The sequence below is a fragment of the Onychomys torridus genome, chromosome 19 (assembly GCF_903995425.1).
Source record: "Onychomys torridus chromosome 19, mOncTor1.1, whole genome shotgun sequence".
In the NCBI taxonomy this organism is placed as follows: Eukaryota; Metazoa; Chordata; class Mammalia; order Rodentia; family Cricetidae; genus Onychomys; species Onychomys torridus.
Window position 1 is genome coordinate 58,767,188 of NC_050461.1, and position 25,521 is coordinate 58,792,708.

The following is a 25,521-nucleotide window of genomic DNA, read 5'->3' on the forward strand; positions in this document are numbered from 1 at the left end:
AGCCCTGATGGACACAGCAGCTATCTGAAAGCTAATATTTGCTGTGTGCTCATCAGCTGTCCAAGGGGAAGCCGGCAGACAGCAGCCACATCCCAACCTTCCACCAACAGAGCAAGGAGTGGAGTCAGTTCTGCCCCTGGGCTGCCCATACCTCCCAAAGCACCTAGGGCAGGATGTCATCCTCACAAACCTTAGGGCTGCAGCTTAGCCTGAGACACCTGCCCAAGCACACACATTTTCTTGCTATGTGGCGTAAGGTTTCCCAGGGACTCTGTGGGGAGTGAGACAGGAGAAGGCAAGGGAGTTTTCTCTAGCATATTAATGTCAGATCAGTCCCGTGTGACTTAGGTCCTCGTCCAGTTTTTCATCTCTCCATTCACCTTTAATTCTTTGCCCACAGGTGTCATTACACACCAAAGGCTGGTGCCAGGTGGTGCTGCCAGCAACAGATAAGATAAGGGGTCTCCAGTGCTCACACATCCCCACAGAAACGCGGAGGCTGAAGCAGGAGGGATGCATCCGTCCCAGGCTCTGCTGTATGCTAGGAGGAGGATGACCAAAAAGATTCCTGGGAGGTAGACAGGACAATTGCCATGCTTCCTTGAGATGGTGAGGTTCAATCCCTGAGGGATTCTGTGCTCAGAGGCTGGGGAAGGTCAACTATGTAGACGTCAGAGCCCTGGGCCACAGGGCCAGGCATCCCCATCTCAGGAGGGAGGTTCTAGAAGGGTTTCCAGTCAGGGATGCAGGACAGGCAAGCACAGAGCTGGCTGGAAGGGGCCCTGGCACTTACAGGACAATGGTGCCACAAGTATCTCCATGGGCCCCGGTCCCAGAGGCCACAATCAACCCCTGAGTCTGTAGAAGACACCATGTACCCTTCAGCAAGTAACTGTTTCCTTTAAACAACAGAATAAAATTAATGGTGAATGCCCATTGTACATGATGCTATTTCAAAAAGGACATTTTCATACAAATCTGTATTATGTATCGGGTAGGTTCCTCCCATGGCCCCTACTCTCTCCCTTTTCTCTTTTTGAAAAACAACTTCTTGATTTTCCCCAGGTCCTAGTAGACTCTAAAAGCGTGGTCATGGGGTCCAATACAGCCTGACAGTTTACAAAACACAGTGAGCACACTTGGATTTGGATGTGCCCAGCAGGGGTGCCGTGCCTTGGGAGTGGATGTCTTGTCATCCAGCTGGCCAAGTGTGCTCTCTGGCTAGCAAGTCTGATTCATGGCCAGCTCTATACAGTGAACACCCGAAGGTGCGGAGCTATACTCTGGACTCTCCACAGTGGGGAATGGGTAGAGCCCCCTCGCTGAACTGTCTTGCCTCATAGTAAATTATTATCAGTGGCTCTGCAACACCGTGAACAGGTAAGTAACTGCCCAGGGCATGGTCGAGCAGGAATAGAAAACAGGAAATCACAAGGAAAGTTTCTGCTGTTCTTTGGATCTGGAATTTTCCCAAAGGCTGATATACTAAAGGCCTTTAGTCCTTAGTCCTTATCTTTTTGTTTTGTTTCGTTTTGTTTTTGTTTTTGTTTTTTGAGACAGGGGTTCTCTGTGAAGCTTTGTGCCTTTCCTGGAACTCACTCTGTAGACCAGGCTGGCCTCAAACTCACAGAGATCCGCCTGCCTCTGCCTGCCAAGTGCTGGGATTACAGGTCTGCGCCACCACAGCCCAGCTTTTTTTTTTTTTTTTTTTTGAGCTGAGGATCGAACCCAGGGCCTTGTGCTTGCTAGGCAAGCACTCTACCACTGAGCTAAATCCCCAACCCGTTTAGTCCTTATCTTAAAGCTATGGGGGAAATAGAAGCTTACAAGATGGGGAGGTTATTGGAGGCATGCCCTAAACGAAGGTCATGACACTCAGTTCTTCTTTTCCTCATGTTCTAACCGTGAGCTTCCTGTGCTACATGAGCCACTGTCTGGTGCTGTGCTACCACAAGTTCAGAGGAATGGGACCCGCCATAGACTGAATTCTCTACAACTGAACCTTTCTTGTTTTTAATATAATGATTTCTGTTCTTTTGTCACAGTAACAGAAAGCTAACACAATTTCCAAACAAGTCAAGTCATAGGTAGGAAAAGGAACATGGGGACACTAAATCAGTTGGGAACACCAGTGGGCCCTACTTGGGGGATAAGGACAACTGTGGTAGCTGTTTGAGTTTCCTAGAGCTGCTACAACAGACTCCCATCAATGGATGGCTTAACTAGACACTGCTCTCAGAGTTGTGGGGGCTGGGCATCCATGACCAAGGTGTCAGCAGGAGTATTAGTCACATTTCCATCAACCTGCTCAGAACACCTAAAGGTTCCTTTTTTTCCTTTTTTTTTTTTAGCTTACAAATGGTGTCTTGTCTTTGCAACTCTACACAGCATCTCTGTATAGCTGTCAGTGCGTCCAAACTTCCTTTAAAGTGATTTAAATATTTATTTGTATGTGTGCATGTGTGGGTGTGGGTGCCCATATTCATGTGTGGAAGGAGAAGAGGGCACAGAGCAGCCTCCTCAGTCACTCTGCTTCCTCCCAGGAGCCAGGGTCTCATGTCATGCTCTGCTAGGCTTGACTATAATTCTCCTGTCTCTGCTCCCCTGCAGAGCTGGGGTTATAGATGTGTCCCCAATACCTGACTTGGTGTGTGTGTTCTGGGATCCAACCCCATCCTTACTATTGTTAGCAAGTTCTAGAGTCATCTCCCCAGACCCCCAAGCCCCCCCTTTAAATAAGGACACTGGTTATGCTTGATTAGGGCCACCCCAAATGACATCATCTTGATGGCCTCCATGAAGACCCCATCTCCAAATACAGTCACACAAAATAGCTCCTGGGGGTCAGGACTTCAATAGGTGAGGATTTGGAAGGAGCCAGGGACATGGTCACATCAACAGTAGTTATCTAGATTTTCCTCCTGGGTCTGCTCATCAGGTCTCCCATGGAGGCACTGAGTGATTCACAAAGGGCAGAATGCTTTAGGCTGAGCCTTGAGAGACATTGGTTCCTCACAGTCACAAGGCCCCCCAGGCCCAATTTCCTGCTCTCTGGAAGTTTTACAAGCTACCTGTACCCTTCCATGTTTCTCTTCTGGGAACTTGCTGGAGCCATCAGTGAAACCCGAACCAGAGGATTTGGTAGAGCATGACCTCTGTGCCATCTACACCAGAGGTCACAAGCCTTAAGGTAAGTAAGCTCTTGAAATGTGCTTGGGTAGCCGTGAATCTAGGTTTGGAATTGCATTTAAGTCATTTAAATGTCAACAGCCACAGGGAGCACATGGCACTGTGTGGACTGCTGAATCCGAGCACTGAAGCATGGATTCACACTGGGGTGCCTTAGGGGGTGACTGGCCAAGGTCATGAGTGCCAGGCCAGAAGCCTGGACTTCCTCCTGAAGGATGAGAGCTGCTGGTCTTTTCAATACAGCACAGAGGGGTGGGCAGGGCTGTTCTAGTGGAGTGCTGAGTTGGGTATGGAACACGTTTGAAGAGACCAGCTAGGTGTGGTTGCTGACAGCACACGTGTCCCGGGGTAGTAGAGTGGAGGGACCCAGGTCAGGACCTATCAGGACACCTCGAGGCAACAAGGTTTTCCAGTGAAGCAAGGTGTCTTGACCTCCAGCAGAGTGGGCCTGCTGTTGAGGAAGGGGCATTCCTGCTGTAGACCAAGGAGAACTGGGGGAGGAAGCACAAGTCTATTCACAGATGCATTGTGGATGCCAAGCTGAGTGTCTTGGCCTAGTTATTGTTTGGAAAAACAGGGGGAGAAGTATACCCCTGGACTGACAGATACTACTGTCCCAAAAGGCGAGCAGAATCCAAAAGCTTTTCAATTCCTCTAAGCAAATGATTTCCACCGATATGTCGTGGAAAGTCCTTAAACCAAGAAGGTAAGAAGCCAGAACCAAGGCACCCAAGATTCAGTATCTTATTAGTCCCTGTGTCCGGCAACACAGATGCCAACGTAGTGTTCTGAAGAAACAATACACTAAGAGGCTGTGGATTTGCCAAACTTTTGGCCAAGAGAATGAGGGGACGCAAAGAACATGCCAGGAGCAGATAGCCAAGTGTCAGAAGCTGTCTTCGCTGAGAGCTTCTGCTTCGGAGCCCTGTCGAAGACAGGACTTAAAGAGTAACACAAAGCCAGGCAGTGGTGGCGGTGCACCCCAAGCACTCCTGAGGCAGAGGCAAGCGGGTCTCTGAGTTCGAGGCCAGCCTGGTCTACAGTGTGTATTCCAGGACAACCAGGGCTACACAGAGAAACCCTGTCTCAAAAAAGCAAAAACCAAACCAGATAAACATCCAGAAGATCAGATCAGATCCCTGGGGAGGGGGAGGGGGGGGGCAGATACAGAGAGCAGAGAGATGGCTCAGCAGTAAAGGTGCTTGCCAGCAAGCCGGATGATCTGGGTGTGGCCATTTGAAATCCTAGCATGTCCCCCACAGTGGAAGGTGGAGGCAGGAGAATCAGCCAGAACCACACAAGCTGAACAGCAGCAACAGAAACAAGCTAGACCCTGCCTCAAAACCAGGGCTGCAGAGGGAGGACCGACTGACCTTGCATGTGTGCTCTGGCATACACATGCCCCCACACACACACACACACACACACACACACACACTTTTTTTTTCTTTTTTGAGCTGAGGATCGAACCCAGCCAGGGCCTTGTGCTTGCCAGGCAAGCACCCTACCACTGAGCTAAATCCCCAAACCCGTCACACACACACTTTTAAGAGTACATTTTTGTTTTTTTGTTTTTTAAGTAAAAATATTTATTACAGGGCTTGTCAAATGCCTCTACTCCAGTTCTCAAGAGGCTGAGTCAGGAGGATCAGTTCAAGGCTAGTTTGTGCTACACAGCTAAAGAGACCCTGTCTCAACAAGAAACAAAAACAAGAAACAAGCCTCTTTCTAAGGCACTTATGGAGCAGGCATTTTAAAGGAGGCATCTAAACCTCCTCCACGAGGAACAACCAGTGTTAACATCCTGGGTTCCTACCACGCCACCATACTCTGATCATCTCAACACCTTCATCTGTGCGGTCCGTGGTGCATTTGTGGTTCTCTGCTTCTCCCAGTATGGGCCATCAAGCATGGACTCGGTGTTCTCAGGGCCAGCAGTCACTTGACCAGGCTGTAGAGGGAACCGGAAGCAAATGCAGCCTGCCTTATCTCCTGTGGGCACACTGTCTGGTGCAGGGCTCTTCTTCTGAGAGGGCTGTCAGAGGGAACTGGCTGGGAAGGTTCTGATTACCTGCAGGACTGAGGAGGCAAGGGCTGCCTCTGTGAATGGGCACTTATCGCCCTCTTGTGGCAGATTGTAAAATTGTAAACACACAGAAGTTGTGAGGTATGGTTCCAGAAAGACCCACCAGACCGACAAAGAAGTCCAAGAAGGGCGCTCCGTCCTCCTGGAGACATCGAAGCCCCCGGATTTCATGGAGGTTAACAGCACAAGTATATGCATCGCATCATGTACCTGTGTTGTCTGGGACTGAACCTTATGCACCTGTGAGTAACATATTCTGAAGGAAACATGAACATTTGTGTTCCCAGGATGACTAAGGACAGTCAGAGACCATCAGTTGCTTTCCCCCAGGGTCAAGTTTGCTGCTGTAATGCTAATTATATTGGTAAGCTGTCATATGCTATTACAACTTGTTGAAAGTGGACTCTTGGATCAAGGGGCCCTTCCTTGTTTCCTGTAAGCCCTCCTGTCCTAGGCCAGGCTGTCCAGGAGAAGGAACACCAGCAAGCAGCTAAGGACATTGACAACACTGAATCCTTGAGAACAGCCAGAAGGTGGACTGTTTCCAGCAAGGTTTATCACGGTACAAAAATGCCTAAAGAAGGAATGAGAAGCAGGATGCTCATCCATGGAGAGAAAGCCCTAACATGGGAACAACAGCAAGCTGCCTTAGCTTCCTCGGGCGATTGCTGCTGGCTGCCTGTAAGTTTCTGATTTGATGATGTCACCTCTGTTTTCTCTCAGTTTCTGTCTCTAGTTAATTCTGCTGGGTGTTATTAGAACCCAGTTTGGTGATGTTTTTCTGTCTAATCTGTTGCTTTTCTCAATTGGCTGTTTATTCTTTTACTTTTCTTGCTCTCTGTCTCTGTCTGTCTGTCTGTCTGTCTCTCTCTCTCTCTCTCTATATATATATATATATATAAACAATTATATGTAACAAAAATATAACAATTATATGTAATACATAGCATATATGTACATATATATATATGTATATATGTATACACACACACACACACACACATACACACACACACACACACACACATATATATATATATATATGTGTGTGTGTGTGTGTGTGTGTGTGTGTGTGTATGTATGTATGTATTCACTCATTCAAAACAGGAAGCATGGCTCTGGTAGCTCATTATTTGGACTGTACAGAACAGCTGCAAGTGTGGGCTTTGGTTTTCTGCATGGACTATGCAAGCAGAAGGGATCAAGTATAGCCCTGGATTAGCAATCCTATTTGATAAAACAGGAAGAGGGAACACGTTCTCAGGCCTCGGGTTGCACGGTGGCCCTGTCTGGAGGCAGAGTGGGGACACATGGGAAGTGATAAGGCATATGCTCAGCATGACAGTCTCTGGCTACTTCACCTGTGGTTCAGGGATTTTTGTACTCATGTGCATGGATGAGGCAACAGCATGTAGATCTCACCGAGCAGCTCAAATCTTCAAACTCTTCCTAGTTCTGGGTCCAGGTCCCAGTGGACCTCTGCAGCATTTCCCATCATCCTCTTGGAAGCACTGCCCCAGCAGTTTTGTGGAAGCTATTTCTCCATTTCATGTGCTGTTGGTGTGACTGTGATCACATGTCTGAGTCACTTTGCAAACCCGGTGTTATGAACAATAGAACAAGTTCATAGAAAAGGAAACTGAGGTGAATTGCCTTTAGGAACTTTGTTTTATTAAGGGAGTTTTAGGCTCATGGCTATAGGCAGCTGTAAGGAGGCTGTGAAGTCAGAGAGCATTAGGAGAAACAGACACTATGTACAGCATGCAGGAGGTCCTGAAGTGAAAGCCTCCATATCCCTTTAGTTCTGGGATCTCAGGAGAGTTGCTGGATTGTATGATAAATGGTGCTACTGGGTCCTAAAGGGGGTCAGAAAGCCCTTCAGCACCAGGGAACAAAGAGGGTGCTTGCTTTTACCAAATTTGTTTTGTTGTAGAGTTATATTCCATACCACAGGACTAGCCTCCATGCTAGGAGTCAGGAAACCACTGTTAAGGACTAGATGAGACTCCAGTTGACTTGTGTTTGGGCAGTTGGGAGGGAGGCAGGTCTACACCAAAAAGGGGAGGGAGGGAATTCGATGGTATGTAGAGCAAGGTCACAGCAGTCCCTAGCTGCCTTGCCAGGGCCTGCAAGGGTTGTGTGGCCTGAGTTAGGGAGCTGAGCTAGAGGACCCTGAGCTAACAGGAGAGGTGGGACCTAAGCCACTGTCCAAAGCCTCTGATGCTCTCAGTCCCAGCCTGAAGGCTCACCAGGTCACATGTCTATGGCATGAGAATTTCTGTGCTGGAGTCCCAAGTTTCTCAATTCTAGTTTCTCATTCTCTTCACAGGCAGCCACTCCCACAGGCTTGGTGTCTGTCCCTTATATCCTGCCCCCTGCTGCTAATGTGGCCCAGCCTCTGTGTTCCGCTGGCCGCTCTCCATCAGGCAGTGTGCACCGACCCATAGCTGCCCCACTTGTCACTCACTGCAATACAGATGCCAGAACCAAGAGCACATGCTGCCTGTTTGCAGCCATTGGCAGAGGGTGAGAGCTGGCAGTCCACGCGCGAGGTGGCATTGGCCCTGGTCTGCAGGAAAACCCTAGGGATCCACTCTTAGTTAGCTGTGGCATGAAAGCATCCAGGGTTGCCAGAGCGTGGAGGAGGGGCCATCTTAGCAGCAGATGGAGAGAGCTAAGGGGGCAGCAAGTCAGGAGAGGATGAGAAACTGGAAGTGAGAAACTCGGACTCCAAGCACAGAAATTCTCGTGCCACAGGCAGGGCTGAAACTCTTGGTGTGATTTGACAGAGAGAGACCTGACGGCTCAGCTTGTGAAGAACAAGTTCGAAATCAGTGGGAGACTGATTCTGTGGATGTTAAAGAAGCCCAACAGCTTCTCTGTGTGGGTAGTCCTCCCAGGGGAGTCAGAGGCTGCGGAAGCAGCTGGTGGCAGAGCGTGTGCCCTGTGCGCACATCATCTGGGGTTTGATACCCAGCCCTGCCACATGAGAAGGGAGACGAGAGAGTCAGGATGCTGGTTTGTGAAGCACAGGGTCCCTACAGCACAGCACCAATCCCTAGGTGATATGGTTCTGCTGAGCCCCCACGGCAGTGGGTCTATGCAGCCTTCATGGGGCACTCAACAATGTATCCTCGACCTCAACACAGCCCATGAAGGCTGAAGGACAGGATCCCAGCAGAAGAGCAATGAGTATTTTCAGTTTTATTTTATGATTATGATTATTATTTGGGGGTGTTTCAAGACAGGGTTTCTTTGTGTAGTTTTGGAGCCCGTCCTGGAACTGGCTTTGTAGACCATGCTGGCCTTGAGCTCACAGAGATCCCCCTGCCTCTGCCTCAGGAGTGCTGGGATTAAAGGCGTGTGCCAACACTGCCCAGCTATTTTTTTTTTTTTTTATGTTATATTTTGAGATAGTCTCACTATGTTGCCCAGGCTGACTTTGAACTATTGGGCTCGTGTGATCCTCCTGCCTCAGGCTCACAGTTGCTGGGACTCCAGGCGGGTGCCGCTGTGTTTGGCTCACTTATTTTTGTCTTAGGTCTTGGTTTCTAGCCATGAAGGGGTCAAGTAGATAAGAGGATAGAGGTAATGAGTTAGTTGACTGTTGAAAGAGCAGGGTCAGGACCTGGTTTGTGCTTTGGTTCTTCAGCTACCCAGTACCCAGCAGCATCCTCCGCTCTCCGTCCCTCCCCTGCTGGCCACCTCGGCACGCTCTGCATTTTACCTGTTATCTCTTCCTCTGCAGGCTAGACGATGTCCATGTCCTGAGCAATGCATTCTGTGTTCCTCTGCCTTCACCAAACTTAGATTTGAAGTTTAAAAACCCAGGCTGAAGGCTGTGGGCAGCTGACAGAGGGATCCATGCCTGCGAGGCCAGCAGAGGGTTTAAGGGCCTCTACTCATTTATAGGATGATGGAATCTGTCACCTAAGCACGGTCCACTTTCTTTTCTAATTATCTAATAAGAAATGAAATAATTCATAACTAAAAATAAAAATGATTTCAAAGTTATTTCAGCCTTGCAACAAAGCATTTTCCACTGAGAAAATACTAAAATTGCCCCCAGGGACACCACATGTGCCCATTAATTTTAACTGCAATCTTCACACAGCCTAGGATTATCTGGGAAGAGTGTTCGTAACTTGTTGTCTAGATGATGTTGGAGTGTGTGTGTGTGTGTGTGTGTGTGTGTAGGGAGGAGGGCTTGCCTTGTTAGTTGAGTGTGAAGACCCATCCAGAATGTGGGTGCCGGCATTTCATGGATGAGGCCCTGAACTGTATAAAAAAGTAAGAGAGCTAGCTGGACATTGGAGCAGTCGGTGGACAGGGATCCACACATTCATTCTTTCTCTGCTCTGGACGCTGGCTTTTCTTCAGTGACTTCCGCATTTTGATGGGCTGTGACCTGGAAGTGTGAACTGTAATACACCTGTTCTTCCCAAAGTTGCTTTTGGTCAGGATGAGACTTCTGTCACAGCCACAGAAATTAAACCAGGCGGGAGGACTCCATGAAAGCAGGTGAACATTCTGCCCTGCCCCCATCCACCCTCACACTTTCTTACTTAATGGTTCTTCAAACAAAGCAAACAAACAGACCCAGAATTTTTAAAGCTTGTGACTAAGTTTATGTTTTAATATGTGAAACAATCAGAGTAAGCTAAGGAGTTAAGTTCCAATGCTGGGCTGGGGAGACGCTTCAACAGTAAAGTACTTGCCTTGTGGGCACAAAGACCAGTTCAATGTCCAGAACCTATGTAAAAAGGAGAAAAAACCAAAACCAACCAACCAACCAACCAACAAATGGTGGTGGTGCATGCTTTTAATCCTAGCACTGGGGTAAGTGGATCTGTGGCTCCCGTGACCTGCCAGTCAAGTCTACTTATTGAGCTCTGAGGCACTGAGAGACTGTCTTAAACAAGAAAAAAGAACACCTGAGGAGCATACCGGAAGTAGTTCTTTGGCCTCCACACTTGAGTACACACACACACACCAGTATTTTGACATTCATATCAGAAACTTCCATAAGGAGGTTTGTGTTTCCACGTTCCCAGTTCATATTTGCCACCTGCATATGCTGCACTTGATGGACTAGAGTCTCATGAACTTCTAATGAGGCAGATGAGACTTACCAAAACCTGATTCTACTGCTAACCGTGACTTTGGGTAAAGCTTCCTTAAGATCAGTCTCAGAGCCAATCATCGGTCTGTAATCTTAGCTATTTGTAGAGCTGAAGCAGGAGGATTTCAAAGTTCAAGACTGGCATGGACATCTTAGGTCCATCTCTAAACAAAAGATATGGAAAGGTCTTGGAATACAGCACAGTGGCGGCACACTTGCGGAGCCTTATGTGAGACCTTAGGTTCAATTCCCAATTTAAACACACAACAAATCCATGTGGTCTCAGAGGTCAGCACGCTTTCCCCTGTTCAGGGGCTAACTTGAAGTTCTTGGTGGCCAGACTCCTCAGCTCCATTTCAGAACTGGAAGAAAAGCACTTTCAACTACAGACAAGCCAAGTTTACCATCCATGGGATGAATGTTAAACTATGCTAGTCACTGCTGAACTGGTAGCCTAGCCTGGAACAGGATCCCAGCTTGCCTCCTCAGGCTCCACCCACCTCGGAGGCGAAGGGAGCCACAGGAAACCACTTCCTGTAAGGGAAGCAAGCTCCCATGATGGTAGCATGCCCAGGCAGCCCATGTCCTACTTGGTTCCTGCCTCCCAGGTTGTGGTTCCAGTTTGTGGATACTTGCCCTTGGTCCCCTCCCCTCGGCCACCTAGAGCTTGCTGAGATGATAAAAGGAAAGTGAATACAGGATCTTTGCCACTTGCCATCAGGGATGGCAAACATCTTGTTAGCGTCCCGTGGGTCACAGGAGGGCTTCTGTAGCTTTCTCAATCTGTGTCCTTGTTTTGTGCTCTAACTGGGTCTGTGACCTCTTCACGCAGTTTGTGACTATGTTCAAATTCATAAGCACATCAATCTAATCCAGCATTCCCCACAGCTTGTTTCGTGGAACACCAACCCCAGGGGACAAGAGCCACCAACGTTTCTTGTCAACCACACCAGGGAGAGCTTGGCTATTAGCGCCCACCTGCCAACTGGTTCTGATCCTGCAGGAAAGCTTTGTTTAATTTCCATAGTTATTTGGGCATGGCTTCCTCTCTCTCTCTTTTTCTTTCACATGTAATAGCAAGTTTCACAAAGGTTTTGGGGGTATGTGGCTTCACGTTACATGGTAAAGGATGACGCATTGTCATTGTCTACAGTCTCACTGGTCTGCCGGGAAACATAGCTTTCTGAGTACATCCGGGCACAGAGGAAACCCGGCACCTTGTTCTTCCGGTTAGCACACCACACATCCTTCATGATCTTCATGAAGTAGTTTCTGAACTTCTGTCCAATAAATGCATACAACACAGGGTTGAGGCAGCAGTGAAGGAAAGCCAGGACCTCGGCCACGTTCCTGGCATAGGCGAGGTGTATCTCACCACTACAGGACCGGTTCATTTTGCCCATGTTTACTGCAGTCACGAGGAGGATGACATTGTGAGGGATCTGGCAAGCCAGGAACACGAGAACCACAGCAATCACGACACGGATGGCTCTGTGCCTTTTAGAATTTTGGGCCTGCACCAAGGTCTTGATAATGAACAGGTAGCAGAACACCATGAATAACAGAGGGATGAAGAAACCGAAAAGCAGCTCGAGCCCCAGCCCCAGCAGTTTCCAGGTGATGGGCTCCAGGACAGACTTGTACTGGGGCTCGCAGACCTCTGTGTCCTGAAACTTGTATTTGTTATTAAAGATAAATGTGGGACTTGAGATGAAGATCGACATGACCCACACCACCAAACAGATGATCTTACTGTGTGCCAATGTTCTGGATCGTACCCGGAAAGATTTGGTTGCCTGAACGATGGCAATGTACCGGTCCATGCTGATACAGGCCAGGAGCAGCATCCCGCAGTTAAAGTTGACCGCGTAGATGCCTTTCATGAGTTTACACAGTGAGTTGTTGAAAACCCACGTGCCAGTGGCATGAGTGATTGCCCAGAATGGCAGAGTGAGGACAAAAAGGATGTCTGTAATGGCCATGTTCAGCAGGTAGACATCAGTCATGGACCTGGCCTTCTTGTAGAAGGCAAAGGTCATCACCACCATAATATTGCCCAGGAGGCCAAAGACACATATTAAGGAGTAGGCAATTGGCACAAATACCCTGGTGAAGTCTCTGACCTCTTCCAAGGAGCATTGTAAGACGTCTGTAGGCACAGAATAGAAAGTCGGGTCCGAGTAATCATCAGTCGAGGAGTAGGGCTCTGTGGAATTCATTGTCTGCTGGAAAGCAATAAAAACATGATTAGTGACAGCGCATTTCCAAGTGACTACATTTAGCCACGCTCTCAAGCTTTGCCAACATAAAACAGATCCTCACTTCATGCATGATGGTCGTTGGTGTAGGGGGGAGAGCCAGACCTGGTGCAGAAAGTGAAGTGGGCAGTTCAGCCACACACTCACTAGCACAGATGTTAGGAGAGCAGAGGGGAAGCTATGGAGGAGAGAAGGCAAAATGTGCCTCAGTCACCCCCAGTTCTGGAACATTCTACCCCACCAGAACATACTGCACTGCATATTATTTGATGGGAAAATACCCACTTAACAGGATTTCTTGGTACTTTCCGAAGAGCCAGAGAGCAAACACTATGGGCTCTGCAGGCCCTGTGGCTGTCTCGGCATCTCAAGCCAGCGTTGGTGGCTTGGAAATAGCCATAAAGAACATAGAAATGAATGGGCCCAACCAGACTTGGTTAGCCATAGACTGTGACTTTCCAATTTTTGATCTTTTTGGCTTAAGAAAAGTCATATCAGAAAAAAATCCACAGCTTTTGAACTGTACAAGAGTCTTCACCCAAAATTCCAGTTAAGAATATACAAGAAAATCCCACAGAACAAAGTGTGTGTGTATGTATTATATATATACAAACTCATGATTTGAGGACTGGAGAGGTGGCTCAGTGGTTAAGAACACTTGCTGCCTTTCTGGAGGACCTATGTTTGATTCCCAGCACTACCCATATCAGGTGCTCATAGTCAGTGTGATTCCAGTTCCAGGGGATGTGATGCCCTCTCCTGGCCCAATGCACGTGGCAGAGGCTTCCTGTGATCAATAGCATGCATAGACACAGTCCACATGGATAAAGCTATTATGATTCTACCCTAACAAGAAGACTTAAAAACTGAAAGCTGGAAGCCCAGTGCGGTGGTGCATGCCTGTAACCTCAGCACTCAGAAGACTGAAGCAGGAAGATGGTGAGTTCAAAGCCAGTCTGGGATACACAGTGCAACTATCTTGAAAAAATATATATCAAAAGATAAATTAGGAGAGCAGGAGGGAGGAGGAAAGAGTGGGAGGGAGGGGGGTTTAAAAGAAAAACTCACAAAGCATTTATGAAAATCCTAATGCTGAGAGAGAATAAATAGTGTGTAGATTTAGGATGTCTAGAGCAAGGCTGAATGGTTCTTTATTCAGATACATGCTCCACAAATTGATATGTAGCTACAACATAAACTAAGTCAAAACTCTGGAAGGTTTTCTAAATAGAGAAAGTGGCTAACTGATTCTGATTCTACAATGAATTCAAGGGAGAATGAAATCGGAGGATTTGTGCAACCTCGTGAGCCTTAGGCCACTTCAGTGTCAGGGCAGGTGACATTGGTGAAGGAGAAGGAACAGGAATCTGTGAATGGACACAAAGCCCAGAGACGAACCATACCTGCATTAAGTAGTCAGCTGATTTTTAAACAAGGTACCAAGGTGACTCTACAATGCAAAGACACCTTGAATTAATGGCGCTGGTACTGGGTATTATGTGAAAAAGCTGATCATCCTTTCAACCCTCCCACAAGAAAAGTGAACTCATATTGGCTGTAGCTCTAGATGCAAGAGCAGAGACAGAGAACATCTAGAGAAAACACAAGAAATCTTCGTGACCCAAGGAATGAAAGAATTTTCTTACATAAATTGTGAAAGACATGTATTATAAAGTAATAGTAATAAATCATGCTTAATAAGAATTAAAAACGTCAGCCCGGTGGTGGTGGTGGTGCATGCCTTTAATCCCAGCACTTGGGAGGTAGAGGCCGGTGGATCTCTGTGAGTTTGAGGCCAGCCTGGATTACAGAGGGAGTTCCAAGAAAGGCACAAAGCTACACAGAGAAACGCTGTCTCGAAAAACCAAAAAAAAAAAAAAAAAAAAAAAGTTTGAAATAAAAAAGAATTAAAAACTTCTGCTCTTTGCAAAAACACTTCAGAAAATGAAAAAAAAATTTGAAATAGAAAATAGCATTTGTAAAACAGTGTCTATTCACATCCAGGACATACAAGGAATCTCAGCTACTCAGTATCTGAAAGACAACAAAATATGTGATGTGAATATGTACAAAAGATGTTGTTAGGGAAGCCAAGTCACAGCCTCCCTGAGATGCCACTCAATTCCCACAAGGATGGCCATGGAAGGTGAGGGTGTCAGCAATGACTCGGAGCAGCTGCAGATGTCCTGGTTAGGTGGTCAGAATGTGAAGTCACACAAGCATGTGGACAAAAGTGTGTTCACCTTGTGTGACACTGGCTGTATGCTGGCTGTGCACTGGATTTTGCACTGGCTGTGCACTGGCTGTACATTGGCTATGCACTGGATTGCACTGGCTGTATACTGGCTGTGCACTGGATTTGCACTGGGTTGCACTGGCTGTAAGCTGGCTGTATGCTGGATGTACACTGGCTATGCACTGGGTTGCGCTGGCTGTAAGCTGGCTGTGCACTGGATTTTGCACTAGATGTACACTGGCTATGCACTGGATTGCACTGGCTGTACACTGGCTGTGTACTGGCTGTGCACTGGCTGCATGAACCAGTAACTGGCTCCTAGCATTTACCCAGGTGGGAGGCAAAAACTCTAACTTGAGTTTTTAGAGAAAGTCCTTCTAATAGTTCCAAACTGGGAAGAGCCTAAATGTCCAGGGGCAGCAGAGTGAATCATAGTGTGCCCACACTCAGTGGAATACTACTTGATGTGTGGCCATGTGTCTATAAAAACCCCTGAACTGTCTTCTTTGATAACTGTGTGTAATTATGCCCCAGTAAAGCCAATTTTAAAATTATTGAACTTTTATGTAAACAGCCTTGCACCAACAGAGACAGAGGTCAGAGACCAGTTACAGAAAGTGCCGGGGCCGTAGGACTGAGGTGCCTCTGAAGAGTGGTATCCTGGTACAGACTTGGGGAGAGTGGGGGGCTATAGGTGGTGGGAACCTCAGGAAAAGGCATAAAGTTTCAGGATACTGCAGAGGCTGCCGAGGGGCAGTACTATTGGGGAGAATGGTACATCCATTGGGAAGACCAAAGCAGGGTAGTGGCCAGTATAGTATAGCTAGACAGGCTTGGGTAGAGACAGAACATGGTAATTTCTCCCCATGCTCATTGTGTTGGTGGGGAAAATATTGTAATTAAAGATTATGAGGGTCGGGGCCAGAGAGATGGCCCAGAGGTTAAGAGCACACTGGTTGCTCTTCCAATGGTCCTGAGTTCAATTCCCAGCAACCACGTGGTGGCTCACAACTATCCGTAATGAGATCTAGTGCCCTCTTCTGGCCTGCAGGAATACATACAAACAGAACGCTGTATACATAATAAATAAGTAAATTTAAAAAAAAAGATTATGAGGGTCAGCCAACCGTACTGTACATCAATGCCCAGCTAGACTTCCCACATAAGCAAAATATTTATCTGCACTATGATAAGTCACATTTTCTGCATTTAAGTAAATTCAGTTCAATGGAAGTTTTAAAAGTCTCTTCAGGATGGGCACTGACTCACGACATAGAACTAACATGAGCCTGAGAGTCAAGAAGGTACCAGGCAAGCACAATAGCCCCAAACAATGTAATTCAGACAAGGCATACAGAAAATCAGGGCAGCTCCTGCTGAAGGGATGGCCGGTGTCAGCCATGGTGGTTCCTCATGGACAGGAGGATCTGGAATGTGCCCTGCATAATTCCCAGACCAGGCTGGAGGGCCCCACTAGCAGAGGCAGACAATTGTGTATATTAGATTCAAGAGACAGTGTCTTAATGTACATTCCTTGATTAGCATGGTGAAACAATTCCCAAGGACCCGTCTTGGGAGAATGCTGTGAGCATATTGGGCTAACCCTGTGAAACTCAGAATAATAATGATCTCAGCAGTACTGGGGTTGACAATCAGTGCTCTCAGTAAGACAGTAACTGTCACGTTTACTTGAATGTCAGACACTCACAGTACCTTGAAATGAATCAGCCAGTCAAACCACGACTGTCACCACAAGAGTGATACATATCGTTGCTAGGAAATCACACTGGACACAGATTGGCATCTGGGCCACCACAGCACTAGAGTCCTGAGCACAATCTACCTCATCATCTCAATCTGTCAGCAGTTAATCCTCTGGAGATGCAACCTATATATTTTCTGTTACAAGAATTTGTGTGTGATGATAAAGACCTTGGTGAATTCTTTTTTTCTTTTTCTTTGCGGGAGGGATTGTTTGATTTTTTAAAAAAAATTATTTATTTATTTTTGTTTTATGTACATTGGTGTTCTGCCTACCTGCATGTCTGTGTGAAGGTGTCAGATCTCCTGAAACTTTAATTACAGACAGTCATGAGCTGCTATGTGGGTGCCGAGAATTGAACCCAGGACCTCTGGAAGAGCAGCCATTGCTCTAAACCACTGAGCCATCTCTCCAGCTCTCATCAGTGAATTATGGGGGAGAGGTTGAGATAGGGTTTCTCTGTGTAGCACTGGCTGTCCTGGAATTCCCTCTGTAGACCAGGCTAGCCTCAAACTCAGAGATCCACCTGCCTTTGCCTTCTGAGTGCTGGACTTAAAGGCGTGTGCCAGTACACCCGGCACCGGCTGGTAAATTCCTAATTGAATGTTCCCATCTGTCCTTTAAAGAATCTAGAGCCATCTAGACAGTCAGTCTACCAGAGGCGAGCTGCTAGAAGGATAGAACCTACAGCCTGTTTTTCTGTGAACCTACAAGCCAGAGTCAAGCTACCCACAGCAAGACACCTTTCTGCCTCATCCTCAGGCTCAAAGTGTTCTCCTTCACATATGCCCACTCACTGGGTCTTATTTTGGCCTGAATAAATCACGTAGAAGACCTATGTCTGTCAACTGATTTTCCATGTACAATATGGTCATCATCTTTGGTGTTTAGTGTTCCTAAGTCAGCAGTTCTCAAACAGGTATGTATAGAAATATTCTAAAGAACAATTGATATCAAGAGAGTCTATGAAACCTGCCCCAAATTATCCTTTGGAGAAAAACTGCCGGGGCCCTGGGAGGGGATGGATATGAAGACAGCACCTTGCCTATGTCAGCTGCCTTGAGTAAAGTGTCACCCTCTGTCTGCCTTTTGTTGGGCTTTTCCCCTCTCCAGGCCAATGGGGTCTCATGTGGGATGCAGTAGGACCCTACAACATCAAAGTGCTGGCACTTTGTGTTCTTCCTCACCACCAGGGGTGTGTCGGTGGAGTTCATTACGTCTTCAGAACACAAGCGAAAGCAGTTTCTCGATCCTGTTTTCTCTCCGCCCACTCTAAAGTCATTTCCAGATACTCGGAGAATGTCAGTATCAGGCTGCCTACTCTATGAGAAGGATGGTGAGGCTATCGTCAGAACCTTCAAAACTTAGTAAAGATTTGGGTCCCAGAACCCATGTAAACACTAGGTAGGCATGGCAGCTTACCTGTAATTTCAGCCTCCTAAGGTAGAGATGGGATTCTCAAAGCAAACTGGCTAGTGAGGCTAACTATACTCCAGGTTTGGTTGAAAGACCTTGCCTCAAAGATTAAGACAGAGCCAGGCAGTGGTGGTGGTGCATGCCTTTAATCCCAGCACTCAGGAGGCAGAGTCAAGTAGATCTCTGTGAGTTCGAGGCCAGCCTGGTCTACAGAGTTTTAGGACAGCCAGGACTGTTACACAGAGAAACCCTGTCTCAAACTCCCCCCCCCCCCCGCCCCGACACACACACCACCACCACCAAAAAAAAAAAGAATATCATGAAGGAATTTCAGACACCTGGTCTAGAATCACCACGTGTTTGCTGACATACAGTCACCAGGTGGTCCTAAGCCTTCATAGTCATGGTCACAGACCACAGATAAGGGAAGTGTGACAGACATTGCAAATCTGTGATTAAATCTGAAATTTGAAAGTAATCATGAGAAGGAACTATGGTCTGGGTGCCAGTACAGAGAGATGGATGGGCCACCAGCCGGGCAGCGGCAGTGGCTTGGGTGTGGTGGCAATCTATGTGGAACCTGCTTCCAGACATACTGGGACAGACCTTGGCTGGCATAGCGCCCATCAGAATCTTCAGTTGAGAGTTTCATATTGTTCACATGATGTATAAGAACAAAAAGAGATGGCTGGGCGGTGGTGGCGCACACCTTTAATCCCAGCACTTGGGAGGCAGAGCCAGGCGGATCTCTGTTAGTTCAAGGCCAGCCTGGGCTACAGAGTGAGTTCCAGGAAAGGTGCAAAGCTACACAGAGAAACCTTGTCTCAAACAAAACAAAACAAAACAAAAAGAGGAGGTAAATGCACTGTGTTTGAAAATGTCAAGAATTTTAAAAGACAATAAAGTGCTCTTAACGACCGAGCCCTCTCTCCTGCCCGGGCCCCCCCCACTTGCATTTATTTCAATAGTCAACAGCTCAGATGAAAAATCCAAGTTCCCAAAGAGCATAATGTTGGCGTTGATTTGATAGGAAGTTCACCAAGCCTGCTGAGCTGCTCCTACCAGGCACAGCTGTCTAACCGCTGGGCCTGTCTCCCTCCACTGCTGTCACTCAGCCTTTGGAGCCAACGGTTCGACACACCAACAGCACCATGCTCAGTGCCCCAAAGATGTCTGCTCCCTAATGGCTGGCAAAAGGGACTGTGCAGACATGATTCAGTCTGGATGAGTAGCCACATGGGGCAGATAGAATTGAAAGTACTTGGTCCTCTCGCCTGAGGCAGGAGAAGAGATGGAAGTTTGTGAGGGAAGATCTGTTGCCGCTCATGTGGAAGGCAGTTGAGGGACCACAAGCCAAGTGGGTTCCTTGAAGAGGCTGGCAAGTACCCTCTCTGACAGCTGTTGTAAAAATAGGAATCTGGGTCCTGCCCCAGGCACTGAGGTCTGCCCACAACTGGAGGGATCAGACACAGATCCCCCTTTAGAGGCCCTGTGCCCACCTGCCCTGCAGCTGAGGTTGGTGTCAGATCGCTGGCCGCAGAACTGGAAGCCAGGAAACTCAGCCATGTGAACTGCCGACTCGGTGGTAATGGTGAGACCCAGAGAGAGCTCAGCAAAGTGAACATTTGCTTAACTTTTAGCAAAAAAAAAAAAAAAAAAAAAACAAAAAACAAAAAAACCCACAGAAACCACCAGGCTCAGAATGAGGTCAGTGCCAGTCTCTGCACCTGGCTCTAGCCAGTTTTACACAGTGATTAGGGGTTGGGAGAGGGGCCTAGGGATCCTTGATGATTGAACAAGCACAGTGAGGTGTTGTTTAGCCTCAGCAGTGGAGGGTCGGCTCGAAAGGACACCCATCATGGCATGGGAGACTGTGACTTGAAAGAGGGACTTCTACTCTGCCCTAAAGTCAGACTCGGCTTGGGAGTAGAGACAACGTGAGTGCCAGGAAGAATGTCAGGTGTTCCACAACAGCACAGGTGCCCTTGGTACATGGTGACCACTGCCGGCTTGGGTGGGGGCGTTGAACGCAGGATGGACCTCTTAGGCCAGGAGCCCTCAGCTGCAGGAGATGGGTGAGCATGAGATGTAGCTACAGGTGCTGTGAGACCCAGGAGTCCTATTTGCAGATGCTTGCCATCAGAGTACACCCACAAGCCTAGACTGCTTACTGCCTATGTGCCTGGAGTTCATGGGTGATCTGAGCGAGGTATCCTGGAGGCAGGAGAGAGTTACACAGGCATCCACTGTCTGGATGTACCAGGGGTCTTGAGAAGAGCATGTTCACACACAGTGTTTTTCATTACTCTGTATCCACACTCATTCCTAGTCAGCTGTGCCTGGGGGCTTTGGCCCTGCTCTGGGAAAGGATGGCTTCCTATGCCAAGTGCCTACTGATGGCCGTGGGTCACTGGGAAACCTGCTGTCAGGTGAGGCCCCTAGGTCTTCTGGATGTGTGCTTTCTCCCTTTCAAGCTGCAGAGCTCCAGTTTTCTAGGAATCTCACCAGAAACCTCATTCACACAGGGGAGGACATGTACTCAACTCTTGGTGCAGCCCTAGTGGTTCCTGGCTTAACTTCATCACATGGTAACTCCATCCAAGGAATCTCCAGTCATCCCGGAATCTCACATATCAAAAGAAGAAGAGGGAGGAAAATGTGTCTTAGCAGGCTTTTGAGATATGCCTTGAGGGCTACCAAAATGGTACATGTAGCTAATGCTGAGACACTTAGGTAAGACCCATACTTGGTGTCTTACTTTCCATGATTAATAGAGAAGCCCCACCCATGCCCTCAGTGTATCTTTCTTCCCCTAACCCCTGTGCCTGAAGTCTGTTTTAAGATAACTTTAGGGCCGGGCGATGGTGGCACACGCCTGTAATCCCAGCACTCAGGAGGCAGAGGCAGGTGGATCTCTGAAAGTTCGAAACCAGCCTGGTCTCCAAAGCGAGTTCAAGGAAAGGCACAAAGCTATACAGAGAAACCCTGTCTCAAAAAACCAAAAAAAAAAAAAAACAAAACAAAAAACCAAAAACAAAAACAAAAAAAACAAAAAAAAAAAAAAAACAAAAAAAAACAAAAAAACAAAACAAAACAAAAAAACAACCCCCCCAAAAAAAAACTTTAATAAAATCTCCACATCTGTTTCAGACCAGCTATGCCTGAAATTCTGTTCTGTATCAAACCCATAAAACTTGATTTGGCATGTGTTGAGGTCCCCAAAAGATTATGGGAGCTCCTCAGGGCGCTGAGGGTGAGACATCATGGATCTGGGTCCCTGTCCCGTCACCACTGGCAAACCTCCTGCCTCTGGGACTTTTCAGCCCATGATCTCTGCAGGGGACTTTGGAAAATGCAGAGGACCTGAAAAAGGCAGGCCACCAGGAGCTCCCAGGAGCCTGTCCCCGGGCCATGCAGGACTACAGTGGCTTGTGGTCTCTGCAGTGCTGCTCTGCCTGGTTTGGAAGGGGTGGTGTCACAAGTCACAGTGACATGGTGAGCCCTGTTACATCACATCCAAGTGGATCGTACCTCTCAAAACTGTGCAAACCAAGCATTCCCCAAGCCGTGCTCTCTCCCTTCACCAGCTTTAGAAGCCAGCTCCTGGTCACAGCTTTGAAGGGCTTTTCTCCTCTTCCAGAGCTACTGTCTCCCTCTCTGCTCTCCCTCCCTCATTTCTGCTCTCTTCTTCTCTCTTTCCTCCCAGCACCCACATGACAAGCTAAGCTCTTCCATGGCCTTCACATCTACAGTTTGAAAACACATAGGCACACTACCACTTCCCCCTTTCCAATGAAAGGAACAGAGCTAGGGTGCCAGGAGGGAACCCGTGCTCTTGGTCTGGACCAACTCTGCTTCTACCTCTGGGTTCTAACATTTCAGAGGTAATTCTTTTAATCACACAGAAAAAGAAACCACTATTTTAGGGAAGATGTAATGCTAGTAATACTTTCAACACAGTATAAAACTAATCTTTTCATGTGCCATAATATGATTTCCTAGCGCCATTTTCACTGTGTACACTGTGCAAAGGAAGGTGTTTCTGAAGGTGACACGCATCTCACTATCATGACAGTCGGTGCCTTCGCTGGTGCTAGACAGTCAGTGACAAGTCTGGAAGAGTGGCTGCAACTAGCTTTGAGATGGGACAGAGACAGGCAGACGAGAGAAAGAGAGAGAGAGAGAGAGAGAGAGAGAGAGAGACAGAGAGAGAGAGAGAGAGAGAGAGAGAGAGAGAGAGAGAGAGAGAGAGAGAGAGTTTATTCATGTGCCCACATGTGTATGTGTGTGCATGTCTGTTTATGTATGTATGTGCATATGTGTAGATGCATTGATGTCTGTGTGTAGGTATGTAGGCATAGATAGTTGTGTATACATGTATGTATCTATATGAATGTGTCTATATGTCTGCATGTGTTTTCCCTGAATGAGCATTTCTGGTGGTATAAATGAGTGTGTGCATATCTGGGTTTATGTGTGCATATACACATACATATATACATGGTATATACTGTCCTAGATATGTATGAATGAGTGCCTATGCAGATGTGCATAGAGGAGTATGTTTGGACAAGGTGTGTGTGTGTGTGTGTGTGTGTGTGTGTGTGTGTGTGTACATCTGTGTGCAGCTCTGTGTACAGCTATGTATGTGTGCAGCTGTGTGTGTACAACTGTGTGTATACAGCTATGTGTGTGTGTAGTTGTGTGTGTACCGCTGTGTGAGTGCAGCTGGGTGTGTATGCAGCTGTGTGTGTACAACTGTGCGTGTGTGCAGCTGTGTGTATACAGCTGTGTGTGTGCAGCTGTGTGTACAGCTATGTGTGTGTGCAGTTGTGTGTGTACAGCTATGTAAGTGCAGCTGTGTGTGTACAGCTGTGTGTGTGCAGCTGTGTGTGTACAGCTGCATGTAGGCTGTAAATCAAGTTCCAGGCACATGCTGGGCACTGAGATCACTGCTTCCCATCTGTTACTCCTGGAACAGACAGCATGCCAGTGTCCTAGCAGACAGCCCACAGCCCACCTGGACTATGAGCAGTGCTAAATTCCCTCATTGCCTGTCATCCAACATCTGAGTCACTTTGCCAGGCAGTTCCCACAAGACCTTCAATAAGAGGTTTAGTTAAAACTTCTTCCACCAGGTGTTCTCTTACAACACTGCTCAGTTAGTGCATGTGTTTTAAGTTCACTGGAATCACAGGCACGCTGGCTTCTCCTCTCTGTGGACCTTAGTGCAGCTGAAATGCTACCCAGCTTCCTTCTGCTTTTGAGCTGGTGGTTAGGAAGAACCCAGAAGGTATTTTCCAGTGATTTGCTTTCGTGTTTGGCAGCTCACTTTTATACTGTATGTTGTTGTTGTTTGCTTTGTTTTTAGAGGCCAGGTCTCACTATTTGACATGTGGTGGAGAGTACTCATAATCCTTTTTTTAGCAACTGAATTCTGGGAACACAGTCTGGTTCTTTATGCACAGCTAAGATTTCCTTATTTATTGGCAGGAATTAAATCTTTAGGCATTTCAAGAGTAGCTGTGACGCAGACTTTGTGTTTGTTCCGTATTTAGGGTGCTGGTCTCCACAATGTCCCACCCACAGCTTTGCATTGCCTAAATCTCTTGCGGCTCTGTGTCTTAACTTAGTGTTTGGCTTCTCAAAATCTCTCTGTGTACTGAGTTAAATAAAGAATTGCATTTTTAGGGGTCCAGAGAGATGACTCTGTTATTAAGAGCAAGGAATCCTCTTGCAAAAGACTAGAGTCTGTTCCCAGCATGCATGCTTAATAGCTCCCAACAATCTGTAACTGCAACTTCAGTGGGATCTGATATCTTTGACCTCCTTGGACACTTACACGAATGTGTTCATATCCCCACCCAGACACACATATGTATACATAATGAAAAATAAATAATAACTCTTAAGGAGGACTGGAGAGATGGCTCAGAGGTTAAGAGCACTGGCTGCTCTTTCAGAGGTCCTGAGTTCAATTCCCAGCAACCACATGGTGGCCCACAACCATCTGTAATGAGATCTGGCACCCTCTCCTGGCATGTAGACAGAACACTGTATACATAATAAATAAATAGATTTTTTTAAAAAAGCCTTAAGGAAAGCATCCCATGGCTAGGCCTGGGTGCAGCTGGGGTAGTGCAGGTGCCTGGCAATTGTGGAGTCTGTGCGTCACTCCTAGCCCTACCAAGAACAGTAGACTGATCTTGGTGGCAAAGGGCTGTGATCCTAGGTACTCTGGAGGCAGTAGAATGGCAAGTGCAATGCCTGGGTCATGATGTGAATTTGAAATCAAGTTACACACCCTAGTGAGACCTTGTCTCAAAATCAAAAGTAAAAATGTATCTAGGAATAAAGCTCAGTGGTGGAGTGCTTGTCTAGCACACACAGTACCCTAGATTCAATTCCTACTAATACACACGCGCGCACACACACACACACACACACACACAAGCACACAGATACACATACACAGAGATACACAGACATATACACACAGACACATACACACAGAGACACACGCACAGAGACACAGATACACACAAGCACACACAGACACACACACACAAGCACACACAGATACACATACACAGAGACACACAGACACAGACATATACACACAGACACATACACACAGATATACACACACAGACACACACAGAGAGACAAGCACACATACACACACACAGAGACACAGACACACACACAGACATACACACAGATACACACAGAGAGACACAGACACAGACACAGACACACACACACACACACACACACACACACACACCCTTGCTAGACTGAAGTTTCTCGTATATTTCCCAAAGAAAGAAGTGATGACCAACCACCTCCAAGCCTCTGGTGTGAGGTGGAGAGAAGCAAGTCTCCCGGTGGACCCTGTAGAAAGAGCTGCTTTCTGGGAAACATGCCTCTCTCTCCTAAAACCATAAGAACTGGTACAAAACAAAATTGTAAGAACTCACTACGTGGAGGCTTGGTTGGCATGCCCATATCCCATAGGAAACTATCCCTTCCAGACATCCCCACCAGAGGTGAGAATGTCCAAGAAGCTAAGACATGTCTGAAAGAAAAATTGGGAAGGGCTGCATGCTCACCCCAGGAAATGCTGATCTCCAATGTGGATTGGCCAGCTACCTCCGCCTCAGTGGTTGTCCAAGCTCCAACCTTAGCAGTGCAAGGACCATTCTGTCACCAGATGTGACCAGCAGTAATCATTAAGAGAGGAGACGCTAGGATGTCAGAAGAAATCACCGAGTCGCTACTTCCTATTTAAAAGCAACGCCTATCTGCCTGGATGCAAATGGTTAACCATGTACATCCTGTAGTCTGTAAAAACAGTTATTTACCATCATCATCCCCATCATCCCCATCATCTCCCCATCATCTCCCCATCATCTCCCCATCATCTCCCCATCATCTCCCCATCATCATCCC

At 47.2% G+C, this 25,521-nt stretch overlaps 1 protein-coding gene across 1 annotated transcript; it reads right to left on the reverse strand.

Moving 5' to 3' along the window:
* Window positions 1-11,512: 11,512 nt before the first annotated feature.
* Window positions 11,513-25,302, reverse strand: Ccr6 (C-C motif chemokine receptor 6). Its single transcript, XM_036168665.1, is given in 2 exon segments — window positions 11,513-12,619; window positions 25,174-25,302. Coding segments are annotated over 2 exon segments (1,236 nt in total).
* Between the last annotated feature and the right edge of the window lie 219 nt (window positions 25,303-25,521).